The 12,981-nt window shown below is 41.0% G+C and overlaps 1 protein-coding gene across 1 annotated transcript in view; it reads right to left on the bottom strand.

Moving 5' to 3' along the window:
• Positions 1 to 428: 428 nt before the first annotated feature.
• The window catches only part of LOC116070119 (cytochrome b5 type B), a 33,768-nt gene continuing 21,215 nt past the window's right edge, over positions 429 to 12,981 (bottom strand). The window contains exons 4-5 of the mRNA XM_031341334.1: positions 6,620 to 6,648; positions 429 to 2,057 (exon numbers count right to left, since the gene is read on the bottom strand). Of these exons, the coding sequence (XP_031197194.1) occupies positions 1,967 to 2,057; positions 6,620 to 6,648 (120 nt within the window). The 3' untranslated portion in view covers positions 429 to 1,966. The remainder of the gene's footprint in view (positions 2,058 to 6,619; positions 6,649 to 12,981) is intronic.

Here is a 12,981-nt window from a genome sequence, read left to right as displayed (position 1 = left end):
TGTGACTTCCCTATCCCAGCAAGTGGGTCCCAGCCTCCCTGCACACAGCCTTCCCTCCCTTTACTTGGAGGTGCACTCTGCATGCCACTTTTGTTACAGAATAACTATGCTGTCAATCTATGACACAATATTACAGACATTTCTAAAGATGAAAGGTTGATTAAGTCTTCATCTCTGACATATAAGAGTCACCTAGAAATCACTCTAAAATATCATATCCAAGTGTGCAAGGGAAAAGCTAATGTTATTTTGATGAATTCTTAATTCATTCAACTGCTAAATCACAGGATACGAGTCCTGGGCTGAACTTTTTTTTAAATAGTTTGCAATGGCAGACTGGTTTACTGTGCCGTTTCCTGTCCTGTCAAGCTCCTGGCAAGCTGTAAGGGAGGTGGGAGGACACTTCCCAACATCTCTGGTCCTGCTGGAATTCCATGGTTTCCTGCTGGATGTGACACCAGCCCAGAAGCTGACTGGTAATGAACAAAGATGTGAAGAAAGATCATAGAAACTAAGAAACAGCTGAGTACTGTCAGGCACTGCCACAGGGAGAGAGAATATAGTCAGAGGTGCCAGAAAAATGCCCGGACCAATGAGAAAAGGAATTTTAAATGATTGCCTTCTTTCCAGTGAAATTCATATCCAAGGAGGAAAAAAACCTTCCAGACTCATCATTATTCTCAATAAAAGTAGGACAAAGTCACCAAGTTGGAGCCATGGAGGCAAATAGATGAAAACAGAAGTCTCTTGGCACGGTCTGCCAATCTGAAATGGCATGCCGGACAATGACATTTACATTTAAGTTATTTTACTGAGATAAACATAAGATCAAGCCTAAGTCTCTTACTTTAAGACAGGGAATCAGAAATTTGCTAATCAGTAAACAAAAAAGCAGAAAGCCCCACAGACCTGTAAAGAGGTTCCATGGATAACCACACATTCATCTTCTACCAGTAAAGACAGCCAGGGCGGAAAATAGTTAGAAACCGGTGTCAGACCAGAGAGCGCATGTTGGTCACTTTTTAAACTGTTCTCCTATAAGTAGTGTTTGGTTCTCTTTGTAAAAGAGATTATTCTGAAGATGGCCCTTCTTCAGCTCTTATATCCCTAAGAAATCAAAGGGATGCACAGTTTTGTGAAGTACTTTTGGGAAAAGAGAGGTTGGACTTAGGGAAAGGAGGAGCCACCAGCTACACTATGTGGCAGGGGAGACAGCCACTGTTGCTGTTCTTCTAGTTTTAAAAATTATATCTGGTGTGTGTGTGTGTGTGTGTGTGTGTGTGTGTGTGTGTGTGTACAAAGACCACAGCACACATGTGGAAGTCAGAGGACAACTTTTGGGAATTGGTTCTCTCCTCCTACCCTGTGGGTTCAGGGACTCAAACCTAGGTCATACGCTTTGCGGCAACAGCTTTTATCCAATGAGCCATCTTGCTGGCCCCTTATTTCTAACAATCATAAATAAGATCATTTGGCAGGTGTGCTTGAAATAAGAGATACACAACTTCATAAATCCCTTATGATGAATGACAAAATTAAATCAGAAATTTAAAAAAAAAAAATTTACTTAAAAGAAAAATGGGGAAAAGATTCATAACTAGACTGTTGTTTCCTTAACTGTCTACTGTGAATTCAAAATATCAGAAACCATGTACTGTCCCCAAAAGCCATGTCACTAACATAGGAACTCTAAGTCATTGGCATCAACTCTTGAAATGAAGGGAAGGAGTGGGAACCAGTGAGAAGGAACTCTGGCAAGGACACAGCAAGAGCAGGTGCTTTGGGCATCAAGATCTGGCTGATGAAAGATTCTGGTCTTGAAGAAGGATAGATATCTGGTCAACCATCTTGGCTCCAAGGGGAAAGAAAACAACTGGCAGGATCCAAGGAGGGAGCACCCTGCAGCCTCCAAACAAGTCTCCACCTCTCATCCCAGGAGCATGCTCCGCATTTCAACATGGCCTCCTCAGGAGGATTTGCTGTCGGCCCAGAAGTGACGATACAGGAAACCTATAAGAACAGCGCCCACGATGGGGATAATCCAATATGCCCAGGAACTGGAAAAGGAGGAAGAAAAAGCAGTATATTAAGAATATTTTATCCAAATAATTGAATGTTTTTCAGCACTCATGTTTAACACACATGAGACAGGGGTCTTGATTTATCTTGATTTTTCTTCTCTTGGGGGGGTCAGGGGTAGCTTTTTCAAGACAGGGTCTCCTCTGTATAGCCCTGGCTATCCTGGAACTCACTTTGTAGACCAGGCTGGCCTCAAACTCAGAAATCCGCCTGCCTCTGCCTCCCAAGTGCTGGGATTAAAGGCGTGTGCCACCACTGCCTGGCTTGATTTTTCTCTTAATTAAATTGCTTTTAGCATACAGTATTTGAAAGGAAAAACAAACAAAGTCAAGTCTACATTTACTTGTGTATGTGCACACATGTGCCCAGGTATGGCACGATGGACATGTGGAGGTCAGAGGGCCACATGTTGGAGTTGGTTCTCTCCTTCTACCACATGAGAACTTGAATCATCAGTCTTGGCAGGTGTCTTTTCTCGTTAAGCTAACTTGTAAATCCTAAAGACCCCCTTTTAAAAAGGATCTGACCTGCAAGGCATGGTTGTGTGTGCCTTTAATCTGAGCACTCTGGGGGTCGGGCAGCGAAAGCAAGCAAATCTTTGAGAGTTCAAGGCTACACGGTGACACGCCTCAAAAAACAATAACAAAAAAAAGGATGTAGCTTAGTGGTAAAGTATTTATCTACCATGCACAAGGCTCTGACTTTGAAACCTAGCATCACAACACATCAAAAAAAGAATGCACAGTAAGCTGTCAAAACACACATACAAGCTGGACATTGTGGTGCATGCCTATAAACCCAGCACTCTGGAGGCTGAGGCAGAACTGCTGCAACCTAAAGACTATCCTGAGCTACACTGTAAGTGCCAGCCCATCCCCAGCTATGCAGCAAGATGCTGGCAAGCAAGCAAGCAAGCAAGCAAACAAACAGAAAGAACAAAAGGGGAAACAGACACATACATACACACAGCTCATAATCACAGAATTTGGATACTGAGGCAGGAAGATCAAGGATTTAAGGACTAGGAAACAGTTATTTAAAGTACTTGTTCAGGAAATTAAGTGTGATCCCAGGACTCAAGTAAAAATTCAGAGTGCAGTGATTATGCTTGAAATGTCAGTGCTGGGGAGTAAAGATGGGCAGATAGATCCCATGCATTTGCCAGTCTACCTGAGAGAGTGTACCACAGGATTGTGAAAGGCCATGTCTCAAAGGAGACAGACAGTGTTCCTGAGGATGAAATAGACACCCCAAGCACAGACATGCAGGCAAAGACACACACACTAAAAAAAAATTTATAGTCACTCTGGTGTTTCAAAAGATAAATAAGATATATATACATACCATTCTAGGTGTTTTTGTATAAACATATTGTTATTTCTGGGTTATGGGATTATAGCTATTAAAATTTGCCTTTGTGATTTTTAAACAAAATATTATACTTACAATATCAATTTTATATGTATGGTGCTAGGCACAGGATCCCTTGAGGAAAATAATAATTCCATATAGATTTTTGTATTATTACTATTACAAGTTTAGAAGCAATACTGTCCATCCATAACCAATATTTCTCTTTCCCATCAAGGAAACATGACATAATCCTTGCATCCCAAGTAAGAAGCTGGTAATGGGAGTCAGGTGGCCAGATTCTCAATGTCCAGTTTTGTTTTGTTTTGTTTAGGATTTACTATTTATTTTAAGTCTATGAGTGTTTTGCCAGCATGTATGTATGTGTACCATGTGGTTTGTGATAACCTCAGAGGTCAAAAGAGGGCATCAGATACATCAGATAACCCAGGAACTGAAATTATGGATGGCTGTGAGCCACATGTGGGTGCTGGGAACTGAACCCAAGTCTTCTGCAAGAGCAGCAATGCTCTAACCACTGAGCCGTCTCTCCAGCCCCTTATTGTCTAGTTCTAATTTTGGACATTAATGGGGATGCACAGAGTGCATGGTTGTTCTAAAAGAAGTTAAGCAAGCAGCAATACATGGGAAGTACTTCAGGTCACTTCCCTTAGGGGTTTCAAAGCAGACACCACTCTCCTTAAACGATATCTGGGGGGAGGTGGAGAAGGAGGTGGGGGAGGGGGTCTGTATGTGTGTGTGCGCCTTGTGTCTGATCCCCTTAAAACACTTCTTTTTTCATTTATTTATTTTATGTATGTGAGTATAATGTTGCTCTCTTCAGACACATCGGAAGAGGGACATCGGATCCATCAGATCCCATTCAGATGGTTGTGAGCTACCATGTGGTTGCTGGGAATTGAACTCAGGACCTCTGGAAGAGCAGTCAGTGCTCTTAACCACTGAGCCATCTCTCTAGCCCCTTAAAACACTTACTTAACAGAGCTCATTGGCTCTGCCTAGCTTGGACTAGGAGGGTTTTTATGACTCAAATGTCCTGGCTGCCCCTCAAGTTAAGACATATTCAGTCTTAGTATGAAAAAGTCCCAAGCCAATAAAACCAGCTGAAATTGTTAACAAAAATGATTCTCTTTGCCTAAACATACATAACATAATGTACATAGATGTATAGTGGCAAGCTACTCTCAACAATGAGAATGGCAAGCAGGCAGCTTTGCTTAAAAAGCTAATGCAGCATGCATAGCAGAAACTATGGAACACAGAAACTTCAAAGTAATTGAGGCTTCCTGAAGAGTAACCATGAAAGAGTTGAGTCTAAAGATAGGACCCTCAAGAAAACACGTAGGGAAAATTCTTCCATCAAGAGATAGAAGATGGATCTCTTCTTCCTGGAGAATTTGGCTGCCACCAGCTTTACTTTTGCAACTACTTGTTACTATGAAGACAAACAGGAATTGTATTTCCAGTGTACTCAAGGAAACTGAGCACCTATAACTTTGTGCCTGAGAATATTTTCTTCTTGGAGACATATCCAGGTTATTGCAGATAACTGTGATCTGTTAAATTTTTATTGCTTAGTAATATTTTATTATATGACTGTACTAGAAGTCATTATTGAATATTTGAAATTCCTCCAATGTTTGAACGTCTTGAATAATGTTTCTATAAGCATTTGTTTTGAGACAGTCTCACTATGTAGTGTGGAGTGGCCTGCAGTTCACTACGTAGACCAGGCTGATCTTGAACTGATACATATCCACCTGCCTCTGCCTCCCATGTTCTGATATTAAAGGTGTGTGTGTGTCCCTACACTTGAGAAAAACTTAAAACATATTTATAATTTATTTAGTTTATGTGAATGAGTGTTTTGCCTGAAGGTATGTATGTGCACCACCTGAGTACCTGGTGCTCTCAAAGGTCAGAAGATGTCGGATCCCCTAGAACTGGAATTATAGCTGGTTGTGAGCTGTCATGTGGATGCCTAAACTAAACCTAGGTTCTCTGCAAGGACAGCCCAAGTTCTTTACCTCTGAGCCATCTCTCCAGCCCTAGTTATAAACATTTATATATCTGTTTCCTTGTGCTTTTCTTTTAGACAATACTCTCACTATGTTGCCATGGTTGATCTCAAAACTCCTGGGTCAAACAATCTTTTACAGCAACTGGAACCACAAAGCAGGTACACTGTGCCCTGGCTCGTGACATGTTTCTATTATAGGTCTCATAGGTGGAATTGTTAGGTCAAAAGTTATTCATATTGTTAATTTTACTAGACACTGCCAAAATGTTCTCAAAGTAAATGTTCCCATTAACAGCCCTGAGGAAGGGTTAAAAGCCTTAGTAACTCACTTCTTAATAAGCAAGTCTCAGATATAGAAATTATAGTCTTGCTCACCCAGGTGTGAAATAGACCCATGATGTTAATGATAAAGATAGTAAACCTTTTTCCATATGCTTGTATTTGTGTAAAGCATTTAAATGCAAAACTTTGTGCATATTCTACTGAGATATTTTTAATTCTTTTATATTTAGGATAATAATTCTTTTAAAAACACTGATGCTTTGAAAATTTCATACATTCATATAATATATTTGATGATACCCTCCCACTTCTACCCTCCTCTGTCTCTGTCCAGGGCTTCCACCCTGTCTCCCTCTCAGCTTCACATCCTCTGTCTAAAAATAATTAATACCCCCCTCCCCAAAACCAATTAGTGTTGCCCATATCTGCATAGAAATACTTTGCTTTGGTTTTCCTTCTTAAAACATTAGTTATATGGTGCACACCTTTAATCCCAACACTCTGGAGGCAGAGGCAAAGGATCTCTGAGTCTGAGGCCAGCCTGGTCTACAGAGTGAGTTCCAGGGCAGCCAGGGCTACACAGAGAAACCTTGTCTCAAAACAAACAAATATTTATGTATATGTATATTTTGCCTACATGTCTGTCTGTCTACCACATGCATACCTAGTTCCCACAGAGACTACAAGAGGGCATAAGACACCCACCCCACCCACACACACACACCCCATGCTGAAGTTACCAGGTTCTCTAGAAAAACAGCCAGTGCTCTTCACTGCTGAGCCATCTCTCTAGCCCTGAGACACGTGTTTTTAAAAAGAACCTCTTGCCAGACATTAGTAGAAGAAGACCATTAGGGAGATACTAACCTTTGGCATGAATTGTTTTTTGAAGGATCCTGAAGAAGTCACATGTTCAAAAATGACAAAAAGAAAGCATTAGTACAGTACACACAAGTCTGCTTGGATATCTAGAGAAACTGTCGAGAGTAACGGAATTTCCTTCATGCATTTTGATGCCTACTACCTCTACACAATGGGTAGACTTGGAATCCTTTACTTCTTATAACACTTTGGTATTTCTTAGTGAAGAGTAACTAATGAGAACATAGAAATGATGTATATGTAAAAATATTAATGATAAGACTCTATTGAAGCCAGGCAGTGGTGGCACAGGCCTTTAGTCCCAGCACTTGGGAGGCAGAGGCAGGCTGATTTCTGAGTTCGAGGCCAGCTTGGTCTACAGAGTGAGTTCCAGGACAGCCAGGGCTACACAAAGAGACCCTGTCTCGAAAAACCAAAAAAAAAAAAAAAAAGATTTACTTAATGTTATGTGTATAAGTGTTTGCCTGGATGTTTGCATGTACACCAGGAGAGGGTGTTGGACACCCAGGAACTGGATATAAATATTTATAAACCTCTTTATTGATGGGTGCTAGGAATCAAGCCTGGGTCCTCTGCAAGAGCAGGCAATGAGCCATCTTTCCAGCCTGGGATTAACAATGAAAGGGGAAGAGAACGTAAAGGAAAGAGAATGTCCAATGAATCTTTTTTTTCCCCAAGACAAATTCACTCTGTCCAGGGTAGCCTTAAACTCAAGATGCTCCTGCTTTAGCCTTCTAAGGCTGAGATTACAAGTATATATCACCATAACTGTCTCCAAAATAATCTTTAAAATCAGATTTGGGGGATAGGGAAATGACTTAGCAGGTAAGAGCACTGGCTGCTCTTCCAGAGGATCTGGGTTCAATTCCAGAACCCAGATAGTAGCTCCAACTCTGTAACTACAGTCCATGGGAATCTGACGCCCTCTCCTGGCTTCCACAAGCACCAGCGTGCACATGGTGCACTGATATGAAAGCATACAAAACACCTAAACACATAAACATAAGTAAAACGTTGCGAATAAAAAGCAACGAATTACTGACCTATGTGACAAGATGGACGAACCTTCAAAACATTACCTAGGCTAGTGAGAGGGGGCAGACACAAAAGACCACCTCATCTATAAGTCCCTTCATGTAGACAGAGGAGTGAAACAGAAAGCTGGGCACCAGGTAATGGAATATGGCTGCTAAGAGGTCTGTGGTTTCTTTGTGGAGTGATCATGCTGTTCTAAAATTGACTATGATTATTATCTTACAGTGCCATGAACTGGAACACTGTCATGCAGATGAATACATATTTCAAGCCTGAAAACACACAGCTGGTACATTTCAAATCTTTTTGTTGTTGTTTTGGGTTTTTTTGTTTGTTCGTTTGAGACAAGGTTTCTCTGTGTATCCCTGGCTGTCCTGGAACTCACTCTGTGGACCAGGCTGGCCTCGAACTCAGAAATCCACGTGCCTCTGCCTCTCAAGTGCTGGGATTAAAGGTGTGCGCCACCACTGCCCGGCTATTTCAAATCTTTTATACTCTTTTTACAACCGAAAATTCTAAACGTGTGCTTACTACAGTGAGCCTTGGGCTGCATCATCAGGAGATAGAGAAGAGAGTTAAGCCTGCAATATGCGGATGGTAATCAATTCTAACAAATAGAAATCATGTAAAATGTCATGGTTGTTTGTTTTTTAACTAAGTACCTTAAAGTACCCCTACTTTACGAGCAATTTATTCCTGGGAGAGGGAAAGAAGAAAAACTTGCACAGCACACCAGAGGAAGGAAAAGAGAAGCATGCACTCCCCCCAGACACTGACAGCACGCACACATTTAGCTGCAGACCCCTTTTAGTCAGACACAATAAGGCACAGCCATTGACAATCAAGTCCTTCAGTCAGTTTGGAAAGAAGCCATCGAAGTTAGGTTTAATTTTGTTGTTTAATTCTTTCTCAATTTTATAAGACTAAAAAGAAAAATGATAATTTTTCTGCCAGCACACATATCCCACAGTCCTCATTTCCATGTCAGAATGCTGATGAATCTACTGTGTACTTAAGTGATATTCTGACAAGCTACGGATGGACTTAGTTTTCCCCTTAGTGTTCAGGCACATCTGGCTGCAAGTCCATGCCAGATGTTAGTGCTCTTCACTAAGGCTTTAATAATGAGGCCAGATCAGAGTCTACACTCCTCCAGTAGAAGTCCTACCCCATAACCAGTGTGCATGCTTCTTTATTTTCCAAGGAGTACACTTGCAATCACAGTTTCTCAGTCTGCTATGATTTTTGTCCAATATTATCAATAATTGCAATCAACTGTTTAGCTAAGCATGCTGACCCAGGTCCTCTGAAAGAGCAGCCAATGCTCTTAACCACTGTAGTGTATTTCCAGTCCCAAGTTAACTTGTTTTAAAGTTGCCCATAGGAGAAATTATATGTAGTATCCTCCAACTCAAGGCTAAGTCATCTTCTTTGTCTACAGAATGAAGATTCAGATGAACCTGAATTCTAACATCACTATTCCAGCACAACTTTCTGAGTGGAGGCATCTTAGCAAGACCTTTAAGATCAGCACTCCAAAGGGCCTAGGGAGACTGCAGGAGCTCACTACCCCATGTCATCTCTTTCTCTTTCACTAGCTCCATAAAAGATTGTTTTCCCAGATATTTTCTCTAGAAGCACTGTGCATTGAATACTGACTTAATCTAAAAATAAGAATAAGAAAGAAACATTAGTCTGGCAGTCATGGGCAGGAATGCTGGGGTCAATGAAGGAGGACTGCATGATGAGCTTCAGGTTATAAGAAAATGTGAAAGAGAACTCACACTAAAGGGATGTGGTAAGCTTCATTGCCAGAACATAAAGGTAGGAAAGAGAAAGTCAAATTTATGATTATAAGGTATTACACTAGAGGCAGGGTACTCTATCTTTGGCTAATCAGAGATTATAATTTGGCTTTCAAAAGCATAAATAACAGGTAAATAAAATGTATAAGGAGCGTGCATTTAATTCCTAAGCTGGGCATTTGCTATTCCAGGAGGATTCCAAATATTTAAAATTTAAGCCTTAGGACATCTTCAACAAATCCAACAGTATGGTTTCCTCAACTTTTTCTTCAATGGCACTTCTGTGGCCACTAACTTAAGAAAAACAAGTTGGGAACAATTGACTTAAGATACTTCTGGGAAGGATTTTCTTTCCCCCATCATATCATGGCCCTTATATCATAAGGTACCACTGTATGAATTTTATTAAGTGCATATTACTTAAAAAGTTAGAGGACAGAAGACTTAAGATTTAAACATCTTATAAGTCCAGTTACATAAGGTCATGTAGTATATAATCTTTGGAATAGCCTTCTCATGAAATTCTAGCATATTAAAATATATCAGCTACTGCAAATTTTTTTCAATAAAAACTTATTTTTACTGTTGATTTTGAGTACATTGTATCTATATGAGTATGCATGTATGAGCACAGAGCCCTGGGAGGCTAAAAGTGGGGTGTAGGTCCCTGGGAGCTGGAGGTACAGTCTGTTGTAAGCTACCAAATATGGATGCTGGAAATCAAACTCTAGTCCTCTCAAAGAACAGCACACACTCTTAACTGCTGAACCATCTCTTCAGTCCTAAATAATTTTTCCTGATGAAAATATAGTTCAATAATTACTGCCTCATAAAGTATATGACCCTGTAGTTAGCGTAGTTGTATATAAAAGTATTTCCCTTGACAGGAAAAAAAATACAAAACAAGAAAAACTCCCTAATACAATTTTCTAAATTCTCTTAATAATATACTATCGGATTCATATTGAAAACTGTCTCAAAATAAGAACAAAAAGAACCCCCTATGACAATACATATAATACATCACTGAGAAAAAAAGCCTGGGGGTGTAGTTCAGTTGGCAGGATGGTGGCCTAATAAACATGAAGGCCTGAGTTTGACCACCACATTAACCAGGCATGTGGCTGCCCACACAAGTGACCCCGGAGCTTCGGAGGTGGTGAAAGGAGGATCAAGAGATCATCATCTGTTAAGTGGTGAGCTTGAGGCCAGCCTAAGCTACATGAAATTCTGTCTCAAGGAAAAGCCCCCGCAAGGTGGACATCCCTATTTGGACCTTCAGGGGAAACATGTGACCAAGCAATTCTAGTTGGGAAGTATGGAAGAGCACTGTCAGGCTTCTCGTGCTCCGTTTGTCTCTAGAACTTGGTGAGAGACATTAATGCCTGATACTGCTCAAAAAACAGCATTTTGTTTTTCAAGAGAGACTGGGCCAGGACATTTTATGCTTAATCCCCAAAGACCAGAGCTGTCTGGCAAATCACATAACCAGAGAGAAGTCCTTGGTCATTGGCAGTTACTATTGATCTTATGGGGCCTCATCGCAAACTCCAGTAAGTTAGGTAGTTAAGACAGGAACAGCGAAGAACTGTTTTTCATTTTTCTGAAACAGGTTATCATGTAGACCAGGGTATATGCAGCTAAGGAGGTCCTGAAGTACTGACTCTCTTATCCTCACCTACCAAGTACAAGTCTCTTTTTATTATTTTTTATTTTTGAAGACAACAGTCTTACCATATGGCATCAGCATACCCCACAGAGTAAAATTATTTTTAATTCTAATTAGTTATTACCGACTAAAGCAGGTGCCATGACACACCTTTTATCTCAGTACTTGGGAGGCAGAGGCTGGCAGATCTGAGTTCCAAGCCAGCCAATGCTACAGTGAGACCCTGTCTCAAAGAGAAAATAACTTGTCAGATTTATAAATTAAAAATCTTCAGGTCTGGAGAGATGGCTCAGTGGGTAAGAACACTGACTGCTCTTCCAAAGGTCCTGAGTTCAATTCCCAGCAACCACGTGGTGGCTCACAACCATCTGTAATGTCCTCTTCTGGTGTGTCTGAAGACATCTACAATGTACTCATATAAGTAAAATAAATAACAAATAAATCTTAAAAAAAAAAAAAAGGGAGAATGTCAAAAAAAAAATCTTCAAAATTTCTATATTGTAGTATGTCTGCCATCGACTGGGGTATTATTGATCTACAATGAAGCCATTATCACCTATTACCTGGACTATAGTAAAAGGAACATGAAAAGCTGTTTCTAAAAGAATTGGGAAATGAAGGCTGGGCACAGTGGCCTATGCCTGTACCACAGAGCTCCAGAAGGGAAGGCAGGAGGACTGGAAGTTCAAGAGCATCCTAGCAGACACAGCAGACCCCTGGCTGGAAAACTGACTTCCCCTGGGAAGAAGGCAGAGGCTGTCTGAGGGGCAGAGGTGGTGAGACAAAAGGAAAGGGCGGTGAAGATGAAAACTCTATCCCATACAGCTGAAGGCTGTGCTTAGAAATCCTTTTTTACAGACTCAGAACCCCTGAAGCACAGGAAAGGAAACTAATTAATGAATGTGCTCCCTCCCACCTCGGGAAGGAATGCTACCGCTGCATCCTAGGACAGAAGTGTTTCAGCTCCTGTGAGAAGACAGACCACTTCCCAGACTTTTGGCTAACATCAAGCACAGAGATAAACCTGAGGGATCAAGAATTTCTTCCTGGAAAAGAAATCAGTCTGGAATATAATTCTATGAAAACCTGGTAGGTAGTCTTGAAATTTTTCCAAAAGGCTGCCTTTGCCTAATCTGCCTAGAGGGTAAGAGACAGCCTGACTGGAAACAACAGCTAGAGTCATCCTAATGGAGACAGGTCCCTTGGGAACAAGTAACTGGAGAAAAACAGGCTTGAGAGCACAGCTCTCGGTCCCTCCCTAACCTGGGATGGGGCTATCCTACATTTCCAGATCTAAATTATCATACTACTTGATGTTCTAAGGAGGCTCTTTCCATACTTCTTACAGGGGGGAAAAATCCAGGGTCAATCAGTTTTATTTCAGCTGATCAATCTCTAATTGTTTGGCTTACAGAAGGCAGGCAATGCTTGCACAGGAGCAAATTCAGTATCCCTGGGTTTTCATATACAATGACAGGCAGACAGGCACATCATTCAGCAGAATGTGTGGTACTTGGCTTCCTTTCTATCACCTAGGCTATTTAAAATGCAAACCTAGGGGGCTGAAGAAGTGGCTCACTGGTTAAAGTACTGGCTACTCTTCCAGAGGACCAGGGTTCATTTCTCTGCACCCTCGGGGCAGCCCTCAACTGTCTGTAAGTCCTGTTCATGCCAATGTACATACAATACAATTAAATAAATTATCTAAAAAAAAAAAATGCAAAGCTAGCTCAGCTCCAGAGATTCTAAACAGAACTAGTGGAAGCCCAGGAAAAGAACACTGGTGCAAGAAACAGAATTTCTGAAACACTGCTGTGAATTCCTCACAAATGTTGTGC

Source organism: Mastomys coucha, unplaced genomic scaffold (assembly GCF_008632895.1).
Source record: "Mastomys coucha isolate ucsf_1 unplaced genomic scaffold, UCSF_Mcou_1 pScaffold22, whole genome shotgun sequence".
Taxonomy (NCBI): Eukaryota; Metazoa; Chordata; class Mammalia; order Rodentia; family Muridae; genus Mastomys; species Mastomys coucha.
This window is presented reverse-complemented; position numbering and strand designations above follow the sequence as displayed.